The sequence below is a fragment of the Stenella coeruleoalba genome, assembly GCF_951394435.1.
Source record: "Stenella coeruleoalba genome assembly, chromosome: 5".
NCBI classification, from domain to species: Eukaryota; Metazoa; Chordata; class Mammalia; order Artiodactyla; family Delphinidae; genus Stenella; species Stenella coeruleoalba.
The window spans coordinates 44,847,845-44,873,185 of NC_137150.1; the positions used below are offsets into that span (position 1 = coordinate 44,847,845).

The 25,341-nt window shown below is 33.6% G+C and overlaps 1 protein-coding gene across 12 annotated transcripts in view; it reads left to right on the forward strand.

The window, feature by feature from the left end:
- LOC307186854 (uncharacterized protein) overlaps nt 1–25,341 on the forward strand; it is a 332,494-nt gene that overhangs the window by 115,842 nt on the left and 191,311 nt on the right. For 11 of the 12 annotated variants that reach the window (XR_013828483.1, XR_013828484.1, XR_013828485.1 and 8 more), the window contains one exon: nt 1,960–2,124. Coding sequence is in view for 8 of the 12 variants with exons in the window: in XM_079922425.1 (XP_079778551.1) it covers nt 1,960–2,124 (165 nt within the window). In the remaining 4 variants the exon portion in view is untranslated. Of the gene's footprint in view, nt 1–1,959; nt 2,173–25,341 lie in introns of all 12 variants that reach the window. The other variant, XR_013828486.1, reaches the window with a different exon arrangement.

Below are 25,341 nucleotides of genomic sequence, written 5' to 3' on the forward strand. Positions count from 1 at the left end.
GACAGTAACCACAATAGCAAGGGTGTGAAGGCTACTATAAACTCTGACAGGACCCCTCAGCCTTTATTTCCTACATATATTTCATGTACACTTAACCTCTACCTTCCTACATTTCATACGACCCCCACTAAGTGGAGGTTTAACAATTTTGTGAAACTTACAGGCCATGGGACAGTCCAGGGACAACTGGCTGCAACACCTGATGGTGCAAGGGCAATAGCGTCAAATACTTGCTCTACCACCACTTGAAACTAAAAGGAGGTACCCATCTGTGTTGTTTATGACTGAGAACACTTTGTTTTATCATACATACAGTATCATGTGTAGTCCCCTTGTCTCTGGAAAGGATCAGGAAAAGATAGAAGTGTTACGACTAGTCTTTTTTTCCCACCAGATTATTACATGTTAAAGGGAATATTCTATTTACTTAATTCATTCTCACACACTACGAGATGACGCCATAGCCAAACCTGGAAGCCAAAAGGTCGAGGTTTACAACACCCAGATTATTTTAAGGCAATTAATAATAAGACTTCTTAAAAATGAAAAAGATCTTGAAAACTTGGGAGAAGTGCTAAATTGAATGGGACACAGGAACAACAAGATAAACTAGTGCTGTTTTAAGCTAACCAATAGGTAAAGTCACCCTGGATATAGGTGACTGGTCCATTAACTGATTTGGAAGGAAGAGATAATTTGAGTTTCGATGATGAGTTCAACTTGAGCGTGATCGGTTTTGATAACTGTGGTACATCTGGGTGGCAAAGCCCAGGAGATATCTGGAAATATTACTTTGGAGTACAGGAGAGTGGTAAAAGACAGAAATACAAATTTGGAAGTTTTCAGCATGTGGGTAGTAGCTGAAACCATGTGAGATGAAATATTATATAAGACACTTTCAACACTAATATTTGTAGAACATTTCATTGGCAGTTTCTGGAAATAAGACCAATGGCCTTTGTCTAGACATTAACAACAAAGGAGTGAATGTAATGTCATTACATTACTCTAAATGACTTGTTTGTTAGCTTCCTGTAGCTGCTATAACACTTTACCACAAACTTGGTGGTTTAAAACAACAGAAGCTAATTTTCTTGCAGTTCTGGATGCCAGAAGTAAACAATAAGTGTGTTATTGTGTACTATTGTGTAAATCAGGGTGTTATCATAGCAACAGTTCCTCTGGAGGCTCTAGGAGAGAATTTGCCCCTTGCCTCTACCAGGGGCTCTTCTGGGGGCTTCTGATATTCTTTGGCACATGGCCACATCACTCCAGTCTCTGCTTCTGTCATCACATTGTTTACTTTTCTTCTTCCTCTGTGGTAAAATCTCCCTCTGCTTCCCACTATGTGATTGTATTTAAAGCCTACTCTGATAATCCAAGAAAATCTCCCTATCTCAAGATCTTTAATTTAATTACACCTATAAAATCCTTTCCAAAGATTAGGTTATGGACATTTTTTTTTTCCCATTGGGAGGTGGGGAGCGGCTATTAGCAGTCTACCAAAACTTGTATCTATCTAATCAACATCAATGTGTAGATTTTCATCATCTGTAACATCACCCCTGAATTTGGAAGACTTTGTAAAAAAAAAAAAAGTAATATGAAATATCTCATCGTTTTTATTGATTACAAGTTGAAAAGACATTCTAGATATATTGTATTAATAAAATATGTTTAAAATAATTTTACTTAATTTTTTTTCAAGATGGCTATTAGGAAATTTAAAATTGCATGTGAAGTTAACATTACATTTCTATTAGCACTGGTCTGGAATGTGTGTGAGTTTAAATCTCTTAATTTTATAGATAAGTTGCTATTTTCTTACAAATAAATAATTACAATTTCTGAAAACTGCACACCAAGTTAATTAAATTGCTCAATTTTATTTTATAGGTGTACTTTATTGCAGTCCATATTTATTCAAACTGTTTACTGCTGCTTTTCTCTATTTCACAGCAACAAACCAACAGGACTTCGTGTGAAAATCACTGACCAACATATGCTCCTCCATCCTCCTTTAACTCCTAATTCTAGGAGCCTGAGAACTAAAGCAAACCACAAAGAGCCACAGTCACCACTCCCAGCCCTGATTGAAGCATCTCACAAAAGCAGTCTCACATGGTGAGTGCCAGACAGATGGGCAATCTCCTAGAACTGAAAGGAAATAAGGTAATTTTGAGGAAGTTGACATTTTCTTTTAAAAGAGGTCATATTCTAAAGGGTGAAGTGTGATGAGGAAATAAGGGGAAAATGTTTATGATGGGGAGGGATCCAAAGGAAACTTGCAGGTGGAAGAGTGTTCCCAGAAAGGAGGTTTGAGATTTGAAGAGACCTGTGTGTAGGTCTGGGGAAGAGTTGGAGAGGAGTGGTCAGAGGAGAAAATCCAGGAGGTTCTGACGAGTAAAGGCCTGAGAGGGAGAAGAAGGAAGGACACTACTATTTATCAAGACCATATTGTGTGCAGGGTAACTTCATATATGTAATTCTAAATTTATTTATAATATTCATTTTTGAATGCAAAAAATTTGAGGTACAGAAAGATGAAATGATTTTCCCAAGGTCATACAGCTATTAAATATCAAGGGCAAATTTAGTGGGTGGAGATTCTTTTAGAGTATTAAAGCCTGATTAAATGGTGAATAGGCGAGGGTGGAAAACATGGCAAGTGACTTGAGAAAATTTGGGTAATTTCAATGATAGGAGTCTGTGTTTGATTGGAGTTGGGGAGAGAGGAAGCAGGCCATGGAAGTGTTTGTACTTGGAACTATTTGTGACAGCTGTGAGAACATACCACATCCAGAGGACTCAGAAGAAATGGGACATTGGTTGACCTTTTAACTAGTCAAAGTTATGAACTTGACTGATTTCCTGGTATCTCACTATATTTCTAGTAAGCATAGACCTCTGCATTTTTAGATAAGTGCCTGTAAGAAATGAAAGCATAGTTAAACTTCAGCTCACACATCTGAAAGAGACACAGTGAAAAGACCAGTTCAAGTTTTAGTTCACTGTAAAAATGAAGGTATTAAAAGGACTATGGTAGCTCATAATTAGGTGACTTAAAGGTACATGACATCATATCAGCCTCCAGAGTTCCCAATGACGTACTTCTCAACTTATGCTATTCTCTTTAGAAATCATTTCATTTTCATTTCACCCAGACCCTTCAAGGGCTCAACACTTTTTCTTCAGATATCAGCATTATCCTCACTTCAGTGGACTCTTATCCTTGGGCTGTGAGATAAATTATTTTATTGATGCCCTTCCCTGGCACACTGCTGGTCTCTAATCACTTAAGCATTCAATCTGTAAATAGATGACAGAGTAGCTGCTGGAGATGAGTAGAGAGAAGAAAATCCTACACACTAACGGACTTGGCCCAGCATAAATTTACAAAATCCAAATATAGCTTTCATCCTTGCTGGTCTTTGGCAGCCTCCTTTCATTAACTGCTTGGGGTTGTCTGTATTCTGATTTCTCAATATCCTTCTTTAGTTGTAGCTGTTAATCTTGCCTCTCATTCGGCCAAAATCAAGCACTTGACCCAGGCTCCCTCATTTCACCTCATTTCACTAGATCAGTGTCTTTACATACAGATCATTTCATCCTCCCCCAAAGTCTGAGGAAAAGAAAACATTTTAAAGCAAATATCTTTAAGCTCCAGTTCAGATCCCTTTTTGTTTTCTTAAAAACGTAATTGTCAGTATTTACTTTTCTTCTTGTATCTTTCTCTCCTGTCTATTTACTCTTTTTTATGTGCTGATCATATAAGATTAACATTTTTTTTTAAGTTTTGGCAAATCAACAGGAGAAATAACATATCATTATTCTTTAAATTGACCTTGAATTATGTGATTGAAAATTTAAATATTTAGCAGTCATTTCTTTTCCTACCCAATGAATTGTCTTTTGAATATTTATGTCCCTATATCTATTGTTAATTTAGTATAAATTTTGCAATGGTATTTAAACTTGTTTATGAATTAATGTTAAGCATTTACCAGCTTTATGACAAATATGTTTCTGTTTGTTACATCTTACTAATGTCGAAGAAATGGTAAAAATTGCAAAGGTTTAATTTTGTGCATCACATTAGTCACTCTTTCCCTTTGTGATATCTTCAAATGTTTCTATACTTAGAATGTCGTTAGCTTTCTATATTTCAGATTAATATATACTTAAATATTTTTATATTTCTATGTTTATTACTTTAAAGTTTTGAATTCATGTAGAATTATTTTACTCTTTCTTATAATACCAATTTATCATAGGTCATTAAAAGAGCAAATCATCTTTAACTTGTCCAGCTTAATTCATACTCCACATCATTAATTTAGAAGGTACAATTTTCCAAAATTAAATCATATTTGACAGACTTACTGATTCATTCTGTTAGATAATAAACATAGTAAAGATAAAAATCATGTCATATTTATGTGCAGGCAGTATAATCCTTAATGTATTAATTTAATACTATGTATGTTACATGATGGGCTTTCAATAAATGTTTGCTGAATTGGATTACAAAATTGGGTTATCACATTAAGTCAATGTCATGTTAATTATTTTTATTAATGCTTTGCAGGGTCTTCTTGAAACTATGCTTTTAACCAAGTCAACTTATATATCATTCCTTCTATATTCTTTCTTATTTCTATCCAGACCATGTTGGCATAGTCTCCTCTCTGTTTCTCATTCTAGAACCTAGCCGCCTGATTTCAAAGGGCATGTATTTGCCCAGTGATGCTGCTTCTGTCTGACACTTTGGAAAACCACCCATCTTCAGTCTCTAGGACTCCCTATCTGCATGAGCTTTTTTATAGGATGGACATTATCCATTAATAAATATGGCAGCCATCACTTTCCCCCAAATCCCTACACTTTAGACTTTCTGATACTATCTGCAGTAAGAACACGAAGATATAGCTGCTTAGTTAGTTGCTTATTGACCATATATTTTATTGTATGAAAATCATTTTCAATAGTGCTAGTTCTAGCAAAGACCAGAAGGATTCATAGATTCCTAATTGGAAATTATTAAGCAGACTGTGTTTGCTAAGCAACGGAACTCCATAGTTTATACATTGTATAAACAAATAAAGGAAATAAAAGAATGGCAATGGAAGAAAAACAGGCACATTTTCCTGGTATTTTTCTTAATATTGGAAAAGAGCTTCCTATGTAGTCAGATGATCAAACTTTATTAGAGGATATAGACTGAGTGTATAATTTAAAACTTCTTAAAACAGATATAGAAGATAGAGAGGAGGGACAGTCAGAGATGAATGCAAGAAACTGAACAAGAAAATAATATAAATATCTTGATAGAATAAAATTAAGCACCCAGAGTTTATTGCCTTCTATAATTTTTTTAAAAAAAAATAGATTTGAAGAAGAAGAAACAGGTGTACATGTTGTCTTAAGACTGGTGAGAAGAAAAATAATGAGTCAGAGACTAAAACTGTGTGGTTAAGCCATAAAACAAGATTTATAGCAAGAACTGGGAATGTGATGAGACTTCACGGTTTTGCCTGAGGCCACCTCTATTCATCTTCATCCATACATCAGGCAAATACAAGTAATGTAGAAGTATTTCCTGTCTTATATAACTCCATAGGTTCACGTTTTATAACATATATCATAATTTTTTTCTTTTCTTCTTTTTTTAATGTTTTTATTGGAGTATAATTGCTTTACAATTTAGTTTCTGCTTTATAACAAAGTGAACCAGTTATACATATACATATATCCCCATATCTCTTCCCTCTTGCGTCTCCCTCCCTCCAACCCTCCCTATCCCACCCTTTTAGCTGGTAACAAAGCACAGAGCTGATCTCCCTGTGCTATGCAACTGCTTCCCACTATTTATCTATTTTACATTTGGTAGTGTATATATGTCCATACTCTCTCACTTTGTCCCAGTTTACCCTTCCCCCGCCCTGTTTCCTCAAGTCCATTCTCTAGTAGGTCTGTGTCTTTATTCCCATCTTGCCCCTAGGTTCTTCATGACCATTTTATTTTTTTAGATTCTATATATATGTTAGCATACAGTATTTGTTTTTCTCTTTCTGACTTACTTCACTCTGTATGACAGACTCTAGGTCCATCCACCTCTCTACAGATAACTCAATATTGTTTCTTTTTATGGCTGAGTAATATTCCATTGTATATATGGGCCACATCTTCTTTATCCATTCATCTGTCAATGGACACTTAGGTTGCTTCCACATCCTGACTATTGTAAATAGAGCTGCAATGAACATTGTGGTACATGACTCTTTTTGAATTATGGTTTTCTCAGGGTATATGCCCAGTAGTGGGATTGCTGGGTCGTATGGTAGTTCTATTTTTAGTTTTTTAAGGAACCTCCATACTGTTCTCCATAGTGGCTGTATCAATTTACTTCCTACCAACAGTGCATGAGGGTTCCCATTTCTCCACACCCTCTCCAGCATTTATTGTTTGTAGATTTTTTGATGATGGCCATTCTGACTGGTTTGAGATGATATCTCATTGTAGTTTTGATTTGCATTTCTCTAATGATTAATGATGTTGAGCTTTCATGTGTTTGTTGGCAATCTGTATATCTTCTTTGGAGAAATGTCTATTTAGGTCTTCTGCCCATTTTTGGATTGGGTTGTTTGTTCTTTTGATATTGAGCTGCATGAGCGGCTTGTAAATTTTGGAGATTAATCTTTTGTCAGTTGCTCCATTTGCAAATATTTTCTCTGATTCTGTGGGTTGCATTTTTACATTAGTATTTTTTAATGAAATTTTTCTTTTAAGTTTCATGAAGTCTAATTTGTCTATTTTTTCATTTGTTGCCTATGCCTTTGGTATCAAGAAATCATTGCCAATCCCATGGCATGAAGTTTCTGTCCTGTGTTTTCTTCTAAGAGTTTTACAGTTTTTCATTTTACATTTAAGTCCTTGATTCATTTTGAATTAATTTTTGTATATGATGTTAGATAAGGGTCCAACTTCATTTTTTTGCATGTGGATATCCAGTTTTCCCAACACTGTTTGTTGAAAACACTGTCCTTTTCCTATTGAATCATCTTGGCACCTTGTCAAAAATCATTTTACCATTTATATGATGGTTTATTTCTGGGATTCTCTATTCTATTTCATTGGTCTATATGGCTGTCTTTATGCTAGTACCACACTGTCTTAATTACTATAACTTTGTTGTAAATTTTGATATGAGGAAGTGTGAGTCCTCCAAGCGTTTTCTTTTTCAAGATTGCTGTGACTATTCAGAATCCCTTGAGATTCCACATGAGTTTTAGGATTGTCTTTTCTGTTTCTTAAGAAAAACGTCATTGGGATTTTGATAGGAATTGCATGAATCTGTATAGCACTTTGGGTAGTATTGACATCTTAAAACTATTATCTTCCAATCCATTAACTTGGAATACATTTCCATTTGTTTGTATTTTCTTCACTTTTTTTCAGCAATGCTTTGTAGTTTTTATTTTACAAGTCTTTCACTTGTTGCTTAAGTTAACTTCTAAGTATTTTGTTCTTTTTGATCCTATTATAAAGGGGATTGTTTTCATAATTTCTTTTTCAGATTGTTCATTGTTAGTTATAAAAATGCAACTGATTTTTAGGGTTGACTTTATATCTTGTTGAACTTATTTATTAGTTCTAATAGTTTTTAATGGAATCATTAGGATTTTGTATGTATAAGGTCTTATCATATATGAACAAAGATCATTTTACTTCTTTCCAATTTGCATGCCTTTTATTTTTATTTATTTAATTAATTTATTTCTTGCCTAATTGCTCTGGCTAGAACTTCCAGTATTATGTTGAATAAATGGCAAGAGTAGGCATTCTTACCTTGATATTGATCTTTGAAGAAAAGTTTTAAGTTTTTCACAGTTGTGTATGATGTTAGCTGTAGTTTCCTATACGGCTTCTATTATATTGAGGTAGTTTTTTTCTATTCCTAGTTTGTTGAGTGTTTTTATCAGGAAAGGGTGTTAAAATTTGTCAAATTATTTTCTGCATCCACTGAGAAGATCGTATATTATTTTTCCTTCATTCTGTTAATGTGGTGTATTACATTGATTTTCAAATGTGGAACCATCCTTGCATTACAAGAATAAATCCCACTTGATGGTATTTAATATTTAATATGCTGCTGAATTTGGTTTGCTAGTATTTTGTTGAGGACTTTTGCATCCATGTTCATAAGGGATATTGGTCTATACTTCTTTTGTCTTGTAGTGTCTTTGCCTGGCTTTGGCATCAGGGTAATGCTGGCCTCAAGTGTTTGGTAGAATTCGCCAGTGAAGTCATTTGATCCTGGGGGTGGGGGTGGGAGTTTGTTTATTAGTTTTTTCAGGATATTTTTTATTATGATTCAATCTCCTTATTAGTTATAGGTCCATTTGGATTTTCTATTTATTTGTGATTTAAATCTTGGTAGGTTTTGTGTTTCTAGGAATTTGTTTCATCTAAGTTATCCAATTTGTTAGCATACAATTGCTGATGGTACTCTCTTATAATCCTTTTTATTTCTGCAGAGTTGGTAGCACTGTCCCTACTTTCATTTTTTATTTTAGTATTTTGAATGGTCTTTCTCTCTTTTTTTTTTAATCCACCTAACTAAAAGTTTGCCAATTTTGTTGGTCTTTTCAAAGAACAAACTTTTGATTTCATTGATTTTTCTCTATTGTTTTATTCTCTCTATTGTTTTTCTCTGCTTTAATTTTTATTATTTTCTTCTTCCTGCTAGCTTTGGGTTTAGTTTGTTCTTTTTCTAGTTCTTTAAGCATAAAGTTTTGAGACCTGTCTTGTTTTTATTTTCTATATTATATTTTATTTTTTATTTCATCTTTACTGAAGTATAATTGACATATAAAATTATAATATATTTAAAGTGTATGTTGTGAGGATTTGACATACATACACATTGTGAAAGGAGTCCCTCCATCTAGTTAATTAACACATCACCATCTCACCTATTTATTTATTTTTTTGTGTGTATGAGAACATTTAAGTTCTACTCTTTTACCAAATATCAATTATATAATACAGTGTTATCAACCATAGTTACCATAGTTTACATTAGCTCTTAAGACCTTATTCATCTTATAGCTGACAGTTTGTACCCTTTATCAACCTCTCCCTATTTATTTCACCCCTTCTTTCTTATTTTTTAATGTAAATGTTTATAACTATAAAATTTCTCCTTAACATTGTTTTCACTGTGTCTCACTAAGTTTTGGTATGTTGTGTTTTTGCTTTCATTTGTTCCTAAGTATTTTCTAATTTCTCTTGTGATTTCTTTATTGATCTATTGATAGTTTGAGTATTTTTTTTAAATTTTTATAATACAAATCTGTGAATTTTCTAGTTTTACTTCAGTTGTTGATTTTTAACTTCACCTATTGTGTTCAGAGAAGATACTTTATATGCTATGTCTTTTTGAACCTACTGAGTCTTAATCTGTGCCCTAACATATGTTCTATCCTGGAAAACGTTCCATGTACACTTGAGAAGAATATGTATGCTATTGTTGTTGTTGGGTAGACTGTTCTGTATATGTACGTTGTATCTAGTTAGTTTATTGTATTGTTTAAGTCTTCTGTCTCTTACCTTCTGTCTGGTTATTTTATCCATTATTGAGGGTGAAATATTGAAATCTCTAACTATTATTATATAGTTGTCTATTTCTCCCTTTAGTTCTGTCAGTTTTGGCTTCATATATTTTGATGGTCTGTTATTAGGTGTGTAAATATTTATAATTTCTATTTCTTCTTACTATATTGAACATTTTATTAATATACATTATGCATCTTTGTCTCTTGTAACCTTTTTGATTTAAAGTCTACTTTATCTCATAGTAACATAGCCACTTATGCTTTGGTTATTTTTGCAATGGAATATATTTTTCCATCCTTTAACTTTCATTCTATCTGTGTCTTTGGATCTAAAATGAGTCTCTTGTAGACAGCATATGGTTTGGTCATGTGTTTTTATACATTCTGGTCATCTTTGGGTTTCGATTACAGAGTTTAATCCATTTACTTTTAAAGTAATTACTGATAAGGAAGGACTTACTTCTGTCATTTTTCTATTTGTTTTCTATATGTCTAATAGCTTTTTGTCCCTCATTTCCTGCATTACCACTTCTTTGTGTTTAGTTGATTTTTTTTGTAATGAAAACATTTCAATTTCTTTCTCATTTTTTGTGTATATTCTATAGCTATTTTCTTTATTGTAACTATGTGGAATAGTTTAACATCCTAAAATTACAACAGTCTAATTTGAATTTATACCAGCCTAACTTTAGTAACATACAAAAACTCTGATACTTGGTAGCTCTTTCCTACTCCTTTTAGTTGCCAATGTCACAAAATTACATCTTTATAAATTGTGTGTCTACAAGACAAACTAAGAATTCTTTTAAATACATTAATTTTTAAAGTTATGTTGAAAATAAAATATGGAGTTACAAACCAAAATTATAATACTAGATTTTAGACTAATAACTGGATTTTTTTGTATTAGTCTTTTACATCATGGATAAAACAAAAAGTGCAGTTTCAAACCATTACTACAATACTACTAGCTTTTATAATTGCCCAGGTATCTACATTTATTGAGATCTTTATTTCTTAATATGGCTTTTCATTACTGTCAAGTGTCTTTTCATTTCACCTTGCAGGGCTCTTTTGAGCATTTCTTGCAAGGCAAGTCTACTAGTAATGAACTCCCTCAGCTTTTGTGTATCTAGGAATGTCTTAATTTCTTCTTCACTCTTGCAATACAGTTTACCAGATATAGGATATTTGGGTATATATATATATATATATATTTTTATTAATACTTTGAATATACTGAGCCACTGTCTTCTTGCCTCTAAAGTTTCTGATGAAAAAACTACTCATATCTTAGTAAGGATCCCTCATATGTGATGAGTTAGTAACCTCTCTCTTGTTGCTTTCAAGATTCTCTCTTTGTCTTTGGAAAGTTCATTATAATGTGTCTTTATGTGGGTCTCACTGAGTTCATTTTGCTTGTAGTTTATTGAGCTTCTTGGATGTTTTTATTTACGTCTTCTCTCAAGTTTGGGAAGTTTTCAACTATTATTTGTTCGATTATTCTCTATGTTCTTTTCTCTCTTCTTTTCCTGGGACTCCCACAATGTATATGTTGGTCCACCTGTTGGTATCCCACATGTCTCTTAGGCTTCTTATTTTTTCACTTCTTACTATTTTTTTTTCTTTCTATTCCTCAGACTCAATAATTTCTATCCATTGTCTTATCTTCAAGTTTACTGGTTTTTTCTTTTTTGCTTGCTCACATCTGCCTTTGAATCTCTCTAGTGAATTTTTCATTTCAGTTATTGTACTTTTTAGCTCTAGAATTTCTTTTTGATTACTCTTTAGGTTTTCTATCTATTGAAATTCCTTTTCTTCATGTATCATTTTCTTGACTTTCTCTACATGTTCCTTTGTTCTTTCAGAAATTTTAAGATAATTGTTTTAAAGTCTCTGTCTAGTAGATTTGCCATCAAGTCTTTTTCAGAGACAGTTTCTGTTGGTTTTTTTTTTCTTTTGAATGGACAATACTTTTAAGCCTTTTTGTATGCTATGCGATTTGTTGTTGTTGAAAAGTGGACATTTAAATCTGATAATGTGGTAACTCTGGAAATCAGATTTCCCTGCTTCCTGGGGATTTGCTGTTTTTTGCTCTTGTTTTTGCTTTATTCTATAACCTGTCTCTGTGATGAGAATCACCCTGAGGTAGAAAAGTAAGATCTTCTCAAGTTTTTTCTGAGCCTGTGCCTTTACTCCAGGTATGCACAGTCACTTTCTAATTTATCCCATTTATGCAGTTGCTTTTGAATGTTGTAGGTTTTATGGCTGGTCTCACAAAGGAAAAAAAATGAAGAGGAGAAAAAGGACACTAACCCTATAAGTCTGCCGGAAGTCACTTTAGCCTGAGGGGGAGGGACTTGCAAGAATGTGGGGAACTGCAACAATGGCCACCTGACTCTTTGTCTGTATCTCTGAGCATAAAGGCAGCAATCAGCAACCAGAATAGAGATCCCCAATATTTAGAGGACAGAGTCCTTTTTCCCCCTCTTGCAAGAATTATGCAGGATGCTCCAGAAACACCTACACAACACTACACGTGGCAGCAATGCCTGCCACGGTTGGAGGGGGGAGGGTACACTTAGCTGCTATTGTGCTAAGAGTTGAAATTAACTGAAATTAACCAGTTTACCACCCAAGGTTTTCCCTAGATGGTACAAGCCTTCAGTAGACTACAGAGTTCCAAAACAATTATGTCAGACAGCTTTTGCCAATGACATTTTTGTCTATGTTGGGAAACCTATTCCTGGTACTTCCTACTCCTCTATCTTCCCAAAACCCTCCGTGCTTGATGTTTTAAAATAGTTACAATATGAATAGCTGAGCTTTTTTTTTTTTAATAAATTCAATGAAAAAATAATAAAATGAAATATCCAGACTTACTCAGCTACCACAGTAAAGGGAGTGTTTTATTAATATGAATTAAAATATGATAATTATATTTATATCATCATATGCTGAAGAATATATATCAGTAAAATGATTTTTTAATTGTATTTACTTAAAAGCCACATATCTTTTACCAACAGTGCAGGGAATTATGCATTTTTTAATCAATGAAAAATAATATATATGTAATAGAGAAAATATTGAATATTAATTCCTAGCTTGAAATTTTATCTTGTCTTTTTCCCATAAATTATCATGAACTTATCACTGAACTTGGATTAATGTAGAAGAAGAAACATTTAGACATTTGGCAGTTGCCTTTTCTGATTCAGTTATTCAGTTATATCAAGGACAATCACTTTTACTAAGTTTGCTCCTTCAGTCATTTTCCTGTTGAGATGTAGAATAGTGTCATTTATCCTAATGTGCTTGGTTTTTAACTGAAGTCAGAAACAATGATAGTCTCAGCCTATATTTTCATACTGACAGATTGGCAACTTTGTAACCTGCGGAAGACATTTAAAAGGAACATTTATTTTTCATTTCATTCACCCATGATGCATTGAGTTACTAAAACACTTAAGTGCCTGTTATATATAAGGTACTGCGTGAAGCACTGTGGATGTAGACGAGATTAGGACATGACATCTGCCTTCAAGAAACTTCTAGACCAGTAATAAGAAGTAAAGCTGTCTACAAAAACAAGTTTATCAAATAAACACCTGGTTTTCTGTTAGACACCAGTAGAAGACTCAATAAAGGATAAAAAGAAAAGGCTGTTAGTTTTATATATAGGGTCAGGAAATACTTCATAGAGGAAGTGACACTAGGTGTCTTAAAAGATGAGAGAGCCTAGTAGGGAAAGGGATTTGTGGATTGAAAGCCAACCTGAGGAGATTGCATTCTAAATAAAGGGTCTTAGAATGGGAAAGGCAAAGAATCAAACAATGTGATATAGTTAGAGAACTGTATGTTATTTGGAATGGCCAGAGTGTAGGTTATGAGAGGAATCATGGTAAATACTATGACTGGAGAGGTAAGCACAGCCCAGGTCATGGCACACCTTGATAATAAGCAAAAGTGCTTGGGTTTTTTGTAGTGATAATTGCAAGATTTTATATATGGAAATACAATAAACATATTTGCAGTCCAGAAAATGCCCAGTCCCTAGAGTACTCTGGGTACTGTGAAATTCATATATGTGGGGTTTAGAGATGTATGTCAGAGAGTCAAATTATAATATTGCACAACCCGAGTGCTTGGGGCAGCCCTTTTATGTTTCTTCCATGTTGTGATTCAGCACTTGTCTTGTAGGGAACTGGTGTCCAACCCTGCTTTGGTTATGGCTTTCTGAACGATTCCTTCTACTAGAGATGTCTATTTCTAGTACAAAGAAAAGTTTTGAGACTAGCTATATATTTAACAATTTTAAGAACTTTCTTGGTTTTGCTTCATTGTAGAATGAGAGCATCTCAATGTGTTGAGTTGGCTATTTAAACCTAAAAGTTTTTTCTCTATCTTTTTAAACATATATTTGTGGTTAATTTTAAAAAACAAAGTGACATTCAACTGTCATAATATTAAAATCTTAATTTTGACAATGTTATAAATCTTAATTGAAAAAATGTGTAGTCTTAAGCCTTACTTCTCCCCAATAATTCTCCCCTCCATAGGCAATGAGTTTAATTTTTTTTCTTATTCCATGGTATCTAAATACATATTTCTATTGATGTGTTTTATTAGCATTTCTTATTATTTTTAATGCATAGATTAAAATTATTTATTAATTCACTCCCCTGATGGCTGTGGATTTAGTGCTGTACCACATTTTCCCACTATTAGTAACATCAGTTATGAGTTTTCACAACAGATGACTGCCAATACAGGCCACTTCAAATCTAGGTAGTTTACTATAAGAACATTCTTTTTCTGTATACTCTTTCTTGCATCAGCTTTCACTTGTATAATATTCTCTTTAACTATAGATTTGATATTTTAATATATTTAATTAGATCACCTATTCATTAGTGTCTCCAATTTTTCATAAACTCTTTCCTTCTTGCCTCCATTTTCCAGCTATAGTCTGATCTGGTGGTTCTTCTGTCATCACCTTTTTTGTCTCACATTTTTCCCTGATAGGATACATTATTTCCTGAATTCTGTATCTTGATTTGATTCATTGCTTGATTAGTTGATTGATAATCCCTTATTTCCTTGGAGAATATCTTTAAGTACACACCCAACAAAATGTATGTGAGAGGGTATTTTCATGGGTCCTCGTGTCTGATTGTGTTTTATGTTTTTATTAAACCTTTATCTACCTTAAAATTTAAGTTTTATTTAGATATTGAAAATTATTTGTTCCTTCACAGCTTTTGTAGCTTTTAGTCAGTGTGGCTTGTGAAAAATCTGATGCCATTCTGAATCCCACTTTTTGTTTTTGACATAATTTTCTCTGAAATACTTTAGACTCTCGTTATATCTGGTACTCTGAATCATATTGCTATGCCTTGATATACTTACTGTGTGACCTTCCAAGGCAGATGTTTCTTAGATAGTTGTTTCTGTTACTTCCTTGATAATTTCTTTCACTTTCCATTTTCTAATCTTTTCCAGAACTTTATTTAGTCAGACATTAGGCCTTCTAGATCAATCTTCTAGGCCTCTTATCTTTCCTTTTATTTTCTCTTTTCTCTCATTTGTTTTTACTATACTACATACAGAAACTTAAAATATATACATACACAGTTTAAATCATAATAATAAAATGAATATTCTTGAACTAATCTCCCAAGTTAAGAAGAAATAGAGCATTCCAAATAACTTAGAAGCATTTGATATTTCACTTAAGAAATATATGCACTCCAGGTTAAAGAAATTTGTATCTATTTTTAGTTAAAGACTTTATTTTTTTTCTTTTCTTTTTTGAGTAAATATTCTATTGGAAAGATGTATTTTTTCTCCTTTACCATGCTTAACTGGTTAATTACTTTTCTAATATTAAAACAAGACTATAGTCATGAGACAAATCAACATGATCTCTTTTATATATTGTCCTTTGGTTTAGTAAATATTTTGTGTAGGATCCTTGCTTCAATATTCATGGGTAAGATTCATTTATAAATTTTATTTCTCCTATTAAGTTTGTTTAAGTTTGAAAACAAGTTAAAGAGTGTTCTCTCTTAGCCAGTTCTCTGAGAGTGTTTATGTAATACTTTGTGGCAATTGTACACTGTCCATTTAAGCTGGAACTACGTTTCCCAGAACTCCCCTTTCTGGTTCCATGTAAGAGTAGGCCGGCCGTGGGAGAAATTTGTGTGGACTTTAAAGGAGAAGATTAAATAGAAAGAGAAGATTAAGTAGCAGCCGTTTTTCTCTGAAGGTCAGCATAGAGTATCAGGCACCATTGCTGCATGCACATAGTTTTCCTGATTTACTTTCTCACTTTATTGAGCTCTCTGCTCTTTTAGCGTCTGTACTTAGGCCTCCTTCAGCTTCTCTGTCTCCTGAGCCAGATGCATGTGGCTAACGGCACTAGTTTCTTCTATAGGAGATTGAAATTGGTGAGAGGGAGAGATGGATTCCATATTGTCCTTGTGTATTCCAGTTTATCTCCCTGGTTCTAGGTGATCATCTTTCTCCTCCTTCATGTCCACCTATTATTTTTCCAGTTGCCACCCAAGTAGATGTACAATGACTTCAAGCCCACTACAAGATGCAAAGGTAACAGCTTTCCATGGACTTTGTTTTGTACTTTAATAGATGTTATTTTTTTAGAGAAGGTTTAGGTTCACAGCAAAATTGAGTAGAAGGTGCAGAGATGTTCCATATATCCCCTGCTGCCACTCGTGCGTGTCCTCCCCCCATTTCCCATAGACGTTTTCTTCATCTTCCACAATTGTGTAAGAATTGATTTCAGAGTCTGTTCCATGAGCTTGCAGACAGTGCAGTCACTCTGAGCACCACATTAGGAAGCTTGCTCATGCTCAGTTGTTGTTGTTTTGAAATTTGTAATAATTTTATCTTTGAATGTGTGTTGGGTAAATTAAGTCTGATGGGACAATGGAGCATGAGCTAGGTGCTTGGAGCCTTGACTAACATGTGGACCTGCCTTCTTTGGAGAAGTTCTTGGCTGTTCACTTCTCCACTGACCCCTGCTCAGTAATGGCCGCTGTTCTCTAGACCCTGCGGCCCCCTGGACATGAGTGTGGGAAGGGTCAATATCGAGTACATGCACCCCAAGCATTAAGTCACAGGACTGGCCTCAAGTGCCTGTAAGGGTCTGCACTCACAAGTTTTCCCTTGCCTGAACAGATACAGAGAGAGACTGGGGAAGAAAAGAAAAGACTATTTTCCTGCTTTTTGAAAAAGAGGCTGTGCATTTTCATTTTTCTCTGGGTCCTCCAAATTATGTCGATGACCATGTCTAAATCCTATAATTAATCAACTTATTTCCTGTCACTCTTACTTGTTCAACTTCTCTGATTAAACCTTCACTAGATACATGGTGTACACAGTGGAATAAACTAATAAATTTTGGTAGAACTCACTTGTAGTATGTTTAGGCTTGTATCTTCATTGTACAGACATTTAGCTGATTACATTGTTTATGGTTATGATATAAAGGGTTTTAATTTCTTAAGTCAGAATTAGTAAATTATATTTTTCTCAGGGTTTATTAATTTCATCTACCTTTTCAAGTGTACTGGTATAAACTTCTTGAAATGTTCTTAGCTGATTAATCCCTGTAGCATCTGTGGTTTTATTCCCTTTGCCATCTCTGTGTTTTTTTTTTTAATACAGCAGTTTCTTATTAGTTATCTATTTTATACATATTAGTGTATACATGTCAATCCCAATCTCCCAATTCAGCCCACCACCATCACCATCCCCCACCCCACGTCCACCTTTGGTGTCCATATGTTTGTTCTCTACATTTGTGTCTCTATTTCTGCCTTGCAAACTGGTTCATCTGTACCATTTTTCTAGATTCCACATATATGAGTTAATACACCGTATTTGTTTTTCTCTTTCTGACTTACTTCACTCTGTATGATGGTCTCCAGGTCCATCCACATCTCTACAAATGACTTAATTTTGTTCTTTTTATGGCTGAGTAATATTCCATTGTATATATGTACCACATCTTCTTTATCCATTCATCTGTCGATGGGCATTTAGGTTGCTTCCATGACCTGGCTATTGTAAATAGTGTGGCAATGAACATTGGGGTGCATGTGTCTTTCTGAATTATGTTTTACTCTGAGTATGTGCCCAGTAGTGGCTGATTCATATGGTAGTTCTATTTTTAGTTTTTTAAGGAACCTCCATACTGTTCTCCATAGTAACTGTATCAATTTACATTCCCACCAACAGTACAAGAAGGTTCCCTTTTCTTCACATGCTCTCCAGCATTTGTTGTATGTACATTTTCTGATGATGCCCAGTCTAACCAGTGTGAGGTGCTACCTCATTGTAGTTTTGATTTACATTACTCTAATAATTAGTGATGTTCAGCAGCTTTTCATGTGCCTCTTGGCAATCTGTATGTCTTCTTTGGAGAAATGTCTATTTAGGTCTTCTGCCCATTTCTTAATTGTGTTCTTTGTTATTTTAATATTGAGCTGCATGAGCTGTTTATATATTTTGGAGATTAATCATTTGTTCATTGATTCATTTGCAAATATTTTCTCCCATTCTGAGAGCTGTCTTTTTGTCTTGTTTAAGGTTTCCTTTGCTGTGCAAAAACTTTAAGTTTCATTAGGTGCCATTTGTTTATTTTTGTTTTCATTTCCATTTCTCTAGGAGGTAGGTCAAAAAAAATCTTGTTGTGATTTATGTCAAAGAGTGTTCTTCCTATGTTTTCCTCTAAGAGTTTTATAGTGTCTGGTCTTATATTTAGATCTTTAATCCATTTTGAGTTTATTTTTGTGCATGGTGTTAGGGAGTGTTCTAATTTCATTCTTTTACATGTAACTATCCAGTTTTCCCAACACCACTTATTGAAGAGACTGTCTTTTCTCCATTGTATATCCTTGCCTCCTTTGTCATAGATTAGTTGACCATGGTGCATGGCTTTATCTCTGGGCTTTCTATCCTGTTCCATTGATCTATATTTCTGTTTTTGTGCCAGTACCATACCATCTTGATTACTGTAGCTTTGTAGTATAGTACGAAGTCAGGGAGTCTGATTCCTCCAGCTCCGTTTTTTTCCCTCAAGATTGCTTTGGCTATTCAGGGTCTTTTGTGTCTCCATACAAATTTTAAGATTTTTTGTTCTAGTTCTATGAAAAATGCCATTGGTAATTTAATAGAGATTACATTGAATCTGTAGATTGCTTTGGGTAGTATAGTCATTTTCACTATATTGATTCTCCCAATCCAACAACATGGTATATATCTCCATCTGTTTGTGTCATCTTTGATTTCTTTCATCAGTGTCTTATACGTTTCTGCATACAGGTCTTTTGTCTTCTTAGGTAGAGTTATTCTTAGGTATTTTTTCTTTTTGTTGCAATGGTGAATGGGATTGTTTCCTTAACTTCTCTTTCTGATCTTTTGTTGTTAGTGTATAGGAATGCCAGAGATTTTTGTCCATTAATTTTGTAACCTGCAACTTTACCAAATTCAGTGTTTAGCTCTAGCAGTTTTCTGGTGCCATCTTTATGATTATCTGTTATCTATCGTATCATGTCATCTGCAAACAGTGACAGTTTTACTTCTTTTCCAATTTGTATATTTCTTTTTCTTCTCTGATTGCTGTGGTTGGACTTTCAAAGCTATGTTGAATAATAGTGGCAGGAGTGGACATCCTTGTATTCTTCCTGATCTTAGAAGAAATGCTTTCAGTTTTTCACTATTGAGAATGATGTTTGCTGTGGATTTGTGATATATGGCCTTTATTATGTTGAGATAATTTCCCTCTGTGCTTACTTTCTGGAGAGTTTTTATCATAAATTGCTGTTGACATTTGTCCAAAACTTTTTCTGCATGTATTGAGATGATCGTATGTTTTTTATTCTTCAGTTTGTTAATATGGTGTATCATGTTGATTGATTTGCATATATTGAAGAATCCTTGCATCCCTGGGATAAATCCCAGTTGATCATGGTGTATGATCCCTTTAATGTGTTGTTGAATTCTTTTTGCTAGTATTTTGTTGAGGATTTTTGAATTTATATTCATTAGTGATATTGGTCTGTAATTTCTTTTTTTTCTGATATCTTTGTCTGGTTTTGGTATCAGGGTGATGGTGGCCTACTAGAATGAGTTTGGGAACATTCCTTACTTTGCAAGTTTTTGGAAGAGTTTGAGAAGGATGGGTGTGAGCTCTTCTCTAAATGTTTGATAGAATTCACCTGTGAAGCCATCTGGTCCTGGGCTTTTGTTTGTTGGAAGATTTTTAATCACAGTTTCAATTTCATTAATTGTGATTGGTCTGTTCATATTCTCAATTTCTTCCTGGTTCAGTCTTGGAAGGTTATACCTTTCTAAGAATTTGTCTATTTCTTCCAAGTTGTCCATTTTTTTGGCATACCATTGCTTGTAGAAATTTCTTATGATGCTTTGTATTTCTGCGGTATCTGTTGTAAATTCTTTTTAATTTCTAATTTTATTGATTTGAGTCCCCTCCCTCTTTTTCTTGATGAGTCTGGCTAAGGGTTTACCAATTTTGTTTATCTTCTCAAACAACCAGCTTTTAGTTTCATTGATCTTTGCTACTGTTTTCTTTCTTTCTATTTCATTTATTTCTGCTCTGATCTTTATGATTTCTTTTTTTCTACAAACATTGGGTTTTATTTTTCTTCTTTCTCCATTTCCTTTAGGTGTAAGGTTAGATTGTTTATTTCAGATTTTCCTTGTTTCCTGTGGTAGGATTTTACTGCTATAAACTTCCCTCTTAGAACTGCTTTTGCTACATCCCATAGGCTTTGAGTCATCGTGTTTTCATTGTCATTTGTCTCTAGATACTTTTTGATTTCCTCTTTGATTTCTTCAGTGATCTCTTGGTTATTTAGTAATGTACTGTTTTGCCTCCATGTATTTGTTTTTTTTAATGTTTTTTTCTCTGTAATTTATTTCTATTTTCATAGCACTGTCGTCAGAAAAGATGCTTGATATGATTTCAGTTTTCTTAAATTTACTGAGGCTTGATTTGTGACCCAAGATGTGATCTATCCTGGAGAATGTTCTGTGTGCACTTGAGAAGAAAGTGTCATCTGCTGTTTTTGGATGGAATGTCCTATAAACATCAGTTAAATCTATCTGGTCTATTGTGTCATTTAAAGCTTGTGTTTCCTTATTAATTTTCTGCCTGGATGATCTGTCCATTGGTGTAAGTGAGGTGTTAAAGTCCCCCACTATTTTTGTGTTACTGTCAATTTCCTCTTTTATAGCTGTTAGTATTTGCATTATTTATTGAGGTGCTCCTACATTGGGTGCATATGTATTTGCAATTGTTATGTCTTCTTCTTGGATTGATCCGTTGATCATTATGTAGTGTCCTTCCTTGTCTCTTGTAACATTCTTTATTTTAAAGACTATTTTATCTGATATGAGTATTGCTACTCCAGCCTTCTTTTGATTTCCTTCTGCATGGAATATCTTTTTCCATCTCCTCACTTTCAGTCTGTATGTGACCCTAGGTCTGAAGTAGGTCTCTGGTAGACAGCATATTGTGTGGGTCTTGTTTTTGTATCCGTTCGGTGAGCCTGTGTCTTTTGGTTGGAGCATTTAATCCATTCACATTTGAGGTAATTATCAATATGTACGTTCCTATTACCATTTTCTTGATTGTTTTTGGTTTGTTTTTTGTAGGTCTTTTTCTTCTCTTGTGTTTCCCACTTAGAGAAATTCCTTTCGCATTTGTTGTAGAGCTGGTTTGGTGGTGCTGAATTCTGTTAGCTTTTTCTTGTCTGTAAAGCTTTTGATTTCTCTGTCGAATCTGAATGGGATTCTTGCCAGGTAGAGTAATCTTGGTTGTAGGTTCTTCCCTTTCATCACTTTAGATATATCGTGCCACTCCCTTCTAGCTTGTAGAATTTCTGCTGAGAAATCAGCTGTTAACCTTATGAGAGTTCCCTTGTATGTTATTTGTTGCTTTTACCTTGTTGCTTTTAATAATTTTTCTTTGCCTTTAATTTTTATCAATTTGATTACTATGTATCTTGGCAGGTTTCTCCTTGGATTTATCCTGCCTGGGACTCTCTGCACTTAGGTGATTATTTCCTTTCCCATGTTAGGGAAGTTTTCAAGTATAATCTCTTCAAATATTTTCTCAGGTCCTTTCTCTTCTCCTTCTGGGATGCCTATAATGTGAATCTTGGTGCATTTAATGTTGTCCCAGAGGTCTCTTAGGCTGTCTTCATTTCTTTTCATTCTTTTTTCTTTATTCTGTTTTGCAGCAGTGAATCCTACCATTCTCACTTCCAGGTCACTTATCCATTCTTCTGCCTCAGTTATTCTGCTACTGATTCCTTCTAGTGCAGTTTTCATTTCAGTTATTGTATTGTTCATCTCCGTTTGTTCTTTAATTCTTCTAGGTCTTTGTTAAATATTTCTTTCATCTTCTCGATCTTTGCCTCCATTCTTTTTCCGAGGCCCTTGATCATCTTCACTATCATTATTCTGAATTCTTTTTCTGGAAGGTTGCCTATCTCCACTTCATTTAATTGTTTTTCTGGCATTTTATCTTGTTCCTTCGTCTGGTATATAGTCCTCTTCTACTTTTTCATTTCATCTATCTTTCTGTGAATGTGGTTTTCATTCCACAGGCTTCAGGATTTTAATTCTTCTTGCTTCTGCTGTCCGCCCACTGGTGGATGAGGCTCTCTAAGAGGCTTGTGCAAGCTTCCTGATGAGAGGGAGTGGTGCTAGGTCTGTCTTCTCTGTTTTGCCTAAATTAATCTTGCCAGTGATTTGTCTGCTTACTAGTCTTTTCAAAGAACCAGCTTTTATCATTGCTGACCTCCCTATTATATTTTTGTTTTCTATTTTATTAATTTCTGCTCTTGTATTATCTCTTTCCTCTACATTCTTTGAGTTTATTCTGCTTCTATTTTTCTAATTTTTTACATTGGAAAATTTAACTTTGAGGTGTTTTTTTACTGTAAAAATATAAGGATTAGCTATAACTTTGAATACAAATTTTTTAATCAAAATATTTGAGTACATTTACATAAAATAAAATTCATTAACCCAAAGTATAATGTTTGTTATCTTTTGATGGTTATATGTATACATTCATATAACCATCACCCGAATCATCATAGATAGTATTTCCATCACCCCAAATAGTTCCCTTATGCTCCTTTGTAGTTAATAATTTCCCAGTCTTAGGTAACCACTGATCTACTTTCTATTATTATAGATAATTTTGACTATTCTAAAATCTCATACAAATGTAAAAATACTGAATGTATTTTGGGGATGACAGTTGCCAAAACTCACTTAGCCATTCTAGCACATGCACAAACTTGGAATTACAAAGGCATTAACACTCCACAGGACAAAAAGTGATCTTGACCAATAGGACAACAGGACAGCAACTGATAAGTAAATACTTCCCTTTTCAATTCCTGGGGTAGACATATTCTATGTGGCTCCCCAGAAAGTTCCCAATGGAATTGAGCCCAGGTATTTACTCAGTGACCATCCTGGGATTGGGTTTCCCTCTTTTTCTTTTTATTGTTCTCAGTTCCCTACTCAAATTCCTTGAAAATCATTTTCCAAAATAAACTACTCCATGCAAACTCTTGTCTCAAGCTCTCCTCTTTGGGCCAAACCATGCTCAGAAAAATTATATTAATGGAAATGCTCAGGCATAACCACACAAGACAGTGAAAACCTTCCTCAAATTTTCTAAAACCATTACTTAATATGGATAGCTCTGGGAATGTACCATGTGTGTTTTTGTTTTTAATGTACTTTCTACATGTTGTGTATGATGTACTAAGCACATCCTTTAGATCAAGTTTATTTTTCTATTCAAATTCAAATTGTTCATATCAATGTGTCAAAAGAGTGGTATTTTATCCATCATTTTAGAAATATGTAGGAGAAATAGGTATTTTAGTAATCACAGTTATGGTGGGGGTGCTATTTTCATTTTGTCAGTGGAGGAGTTCAGGAGTGCTAAACATTCTTGCAATACCTAAGAAAGTGCCCAACAATAAACAGTTGTACCAAATGCTACCTGACTGAACCAAGATTCTAACTTTCTTTTATGTACACAAGTATTTTGTCAGTGTGTTTATAATCACTGAATTTTCAAAGCTTGCAATTACCATGAAGATTAAGGGAAGATAAAATCAACACTGAGGAGGCACGGTAGAGAGTCAGAAACTAACTGGATCCTTGGTGAACTCACTCTGGGCTGAATCAACTGATTCAAAATTTGTTCTCATTTGTACACCTGGTTAAGTGTGCTAATACATTTCCTTTTTGGTTAAGCCCATTTGAGTTGGGTTTCCAAATATATGCAGCCAAAAGCAACCTAAAATAACTACACAAGGATTTTTATTATGATTATCTATAGTATGTTATTTTGTTTAGCATGAATGATCACCCCCATTTTATAATCCATAAATAAAATGCAAAAAGACAACTTAATATTTTTACATTCATTTTAAATCTAGGCTCTTTAGTAAACTTTATAAACAGTACAATTTTATTTTCTAGTTATGTAATTATATAACCTCTGATAATCACCATTTTCAAACATTATTGTTGGAATGAGTATTGAATTTATCAAATCCTTAGTCAGCATTGAGATGATGACATTGTTATGTTTAAGAGGTTCTTTTGTATTTTTCTAATTTTAAAACCATTCATGAATTCTGTGATTAAGTCTCATGTGGTCAGATTGACGACTCTTTAAAGAATTGTATAATTCATTTGATAGCTTTCTATTTGCTCTTTTTTAAAATCTGTTTTAATCAGTCATAAATAAGTTTCTTTTTTATACTGCATTTGTAATATTTGGTAATGGATTGTTTCCATGCATTCTACACCATGAAAAGTTTAAGTAGCCTTTGAATTGTCAAAATTACTAGCAGAATTGTATATTTTTATAATTTAAAAGTGTCCTTTATATATCTCATGATCCTATGTCTATTTCTTAATTTTATTTAATCTTCTCATTTTTCCCTAATTATAATTGCCGAACTTTTGCATATATTGTGTCTTACTTTATTTTAAAGACTGTCATCTCAAATATATTTACTAGTCCTGTTCTTTAATGTTTTTTCTTACTCTTGTAACTTCTGCCATTATTTTATTATTTATACACAAAATGTAGTTCATACTACATGTACTATTTTGTTTAACATCATTCATAATCAGTATATCTTTCTATGAATGTACAATAACTTATTTCCTTATTTTGAATTATTTATGCTATTTCTACATTTCCTGTTGTTACTATTATATATAACTGTGATAAATATCATTAGAAATTCTAGTGAATTTCTCTGATTACTTCATGAGGATAAATTCTTGTACAAAAAGGCACTAGGCTAAATACTTTCTCTCTTGCTCTCTTTCTTTGTTATGAAGCAAATTAATTGGCTCTTAAGAAGTTTGTACAATATCTATTCGTATACATTTATGAGTTTGCTTTTGAAACATATGGAAATAAATTTAGATAATGTTTGACCTTTTCCCAACAATCGCTCATTAAAATTATAAATGGAAGTAGATGATCTTATATTCCTTTTTTCAGTTGAGAAAATTGATAGAAAAACATCTCAAAGGTATTTAGTTTTAGAATTCTCTTAATGAGGAGGAAAAGAATAGATATGAAAATAGTAAACTTCCATAGATTTTGGTGTTATAC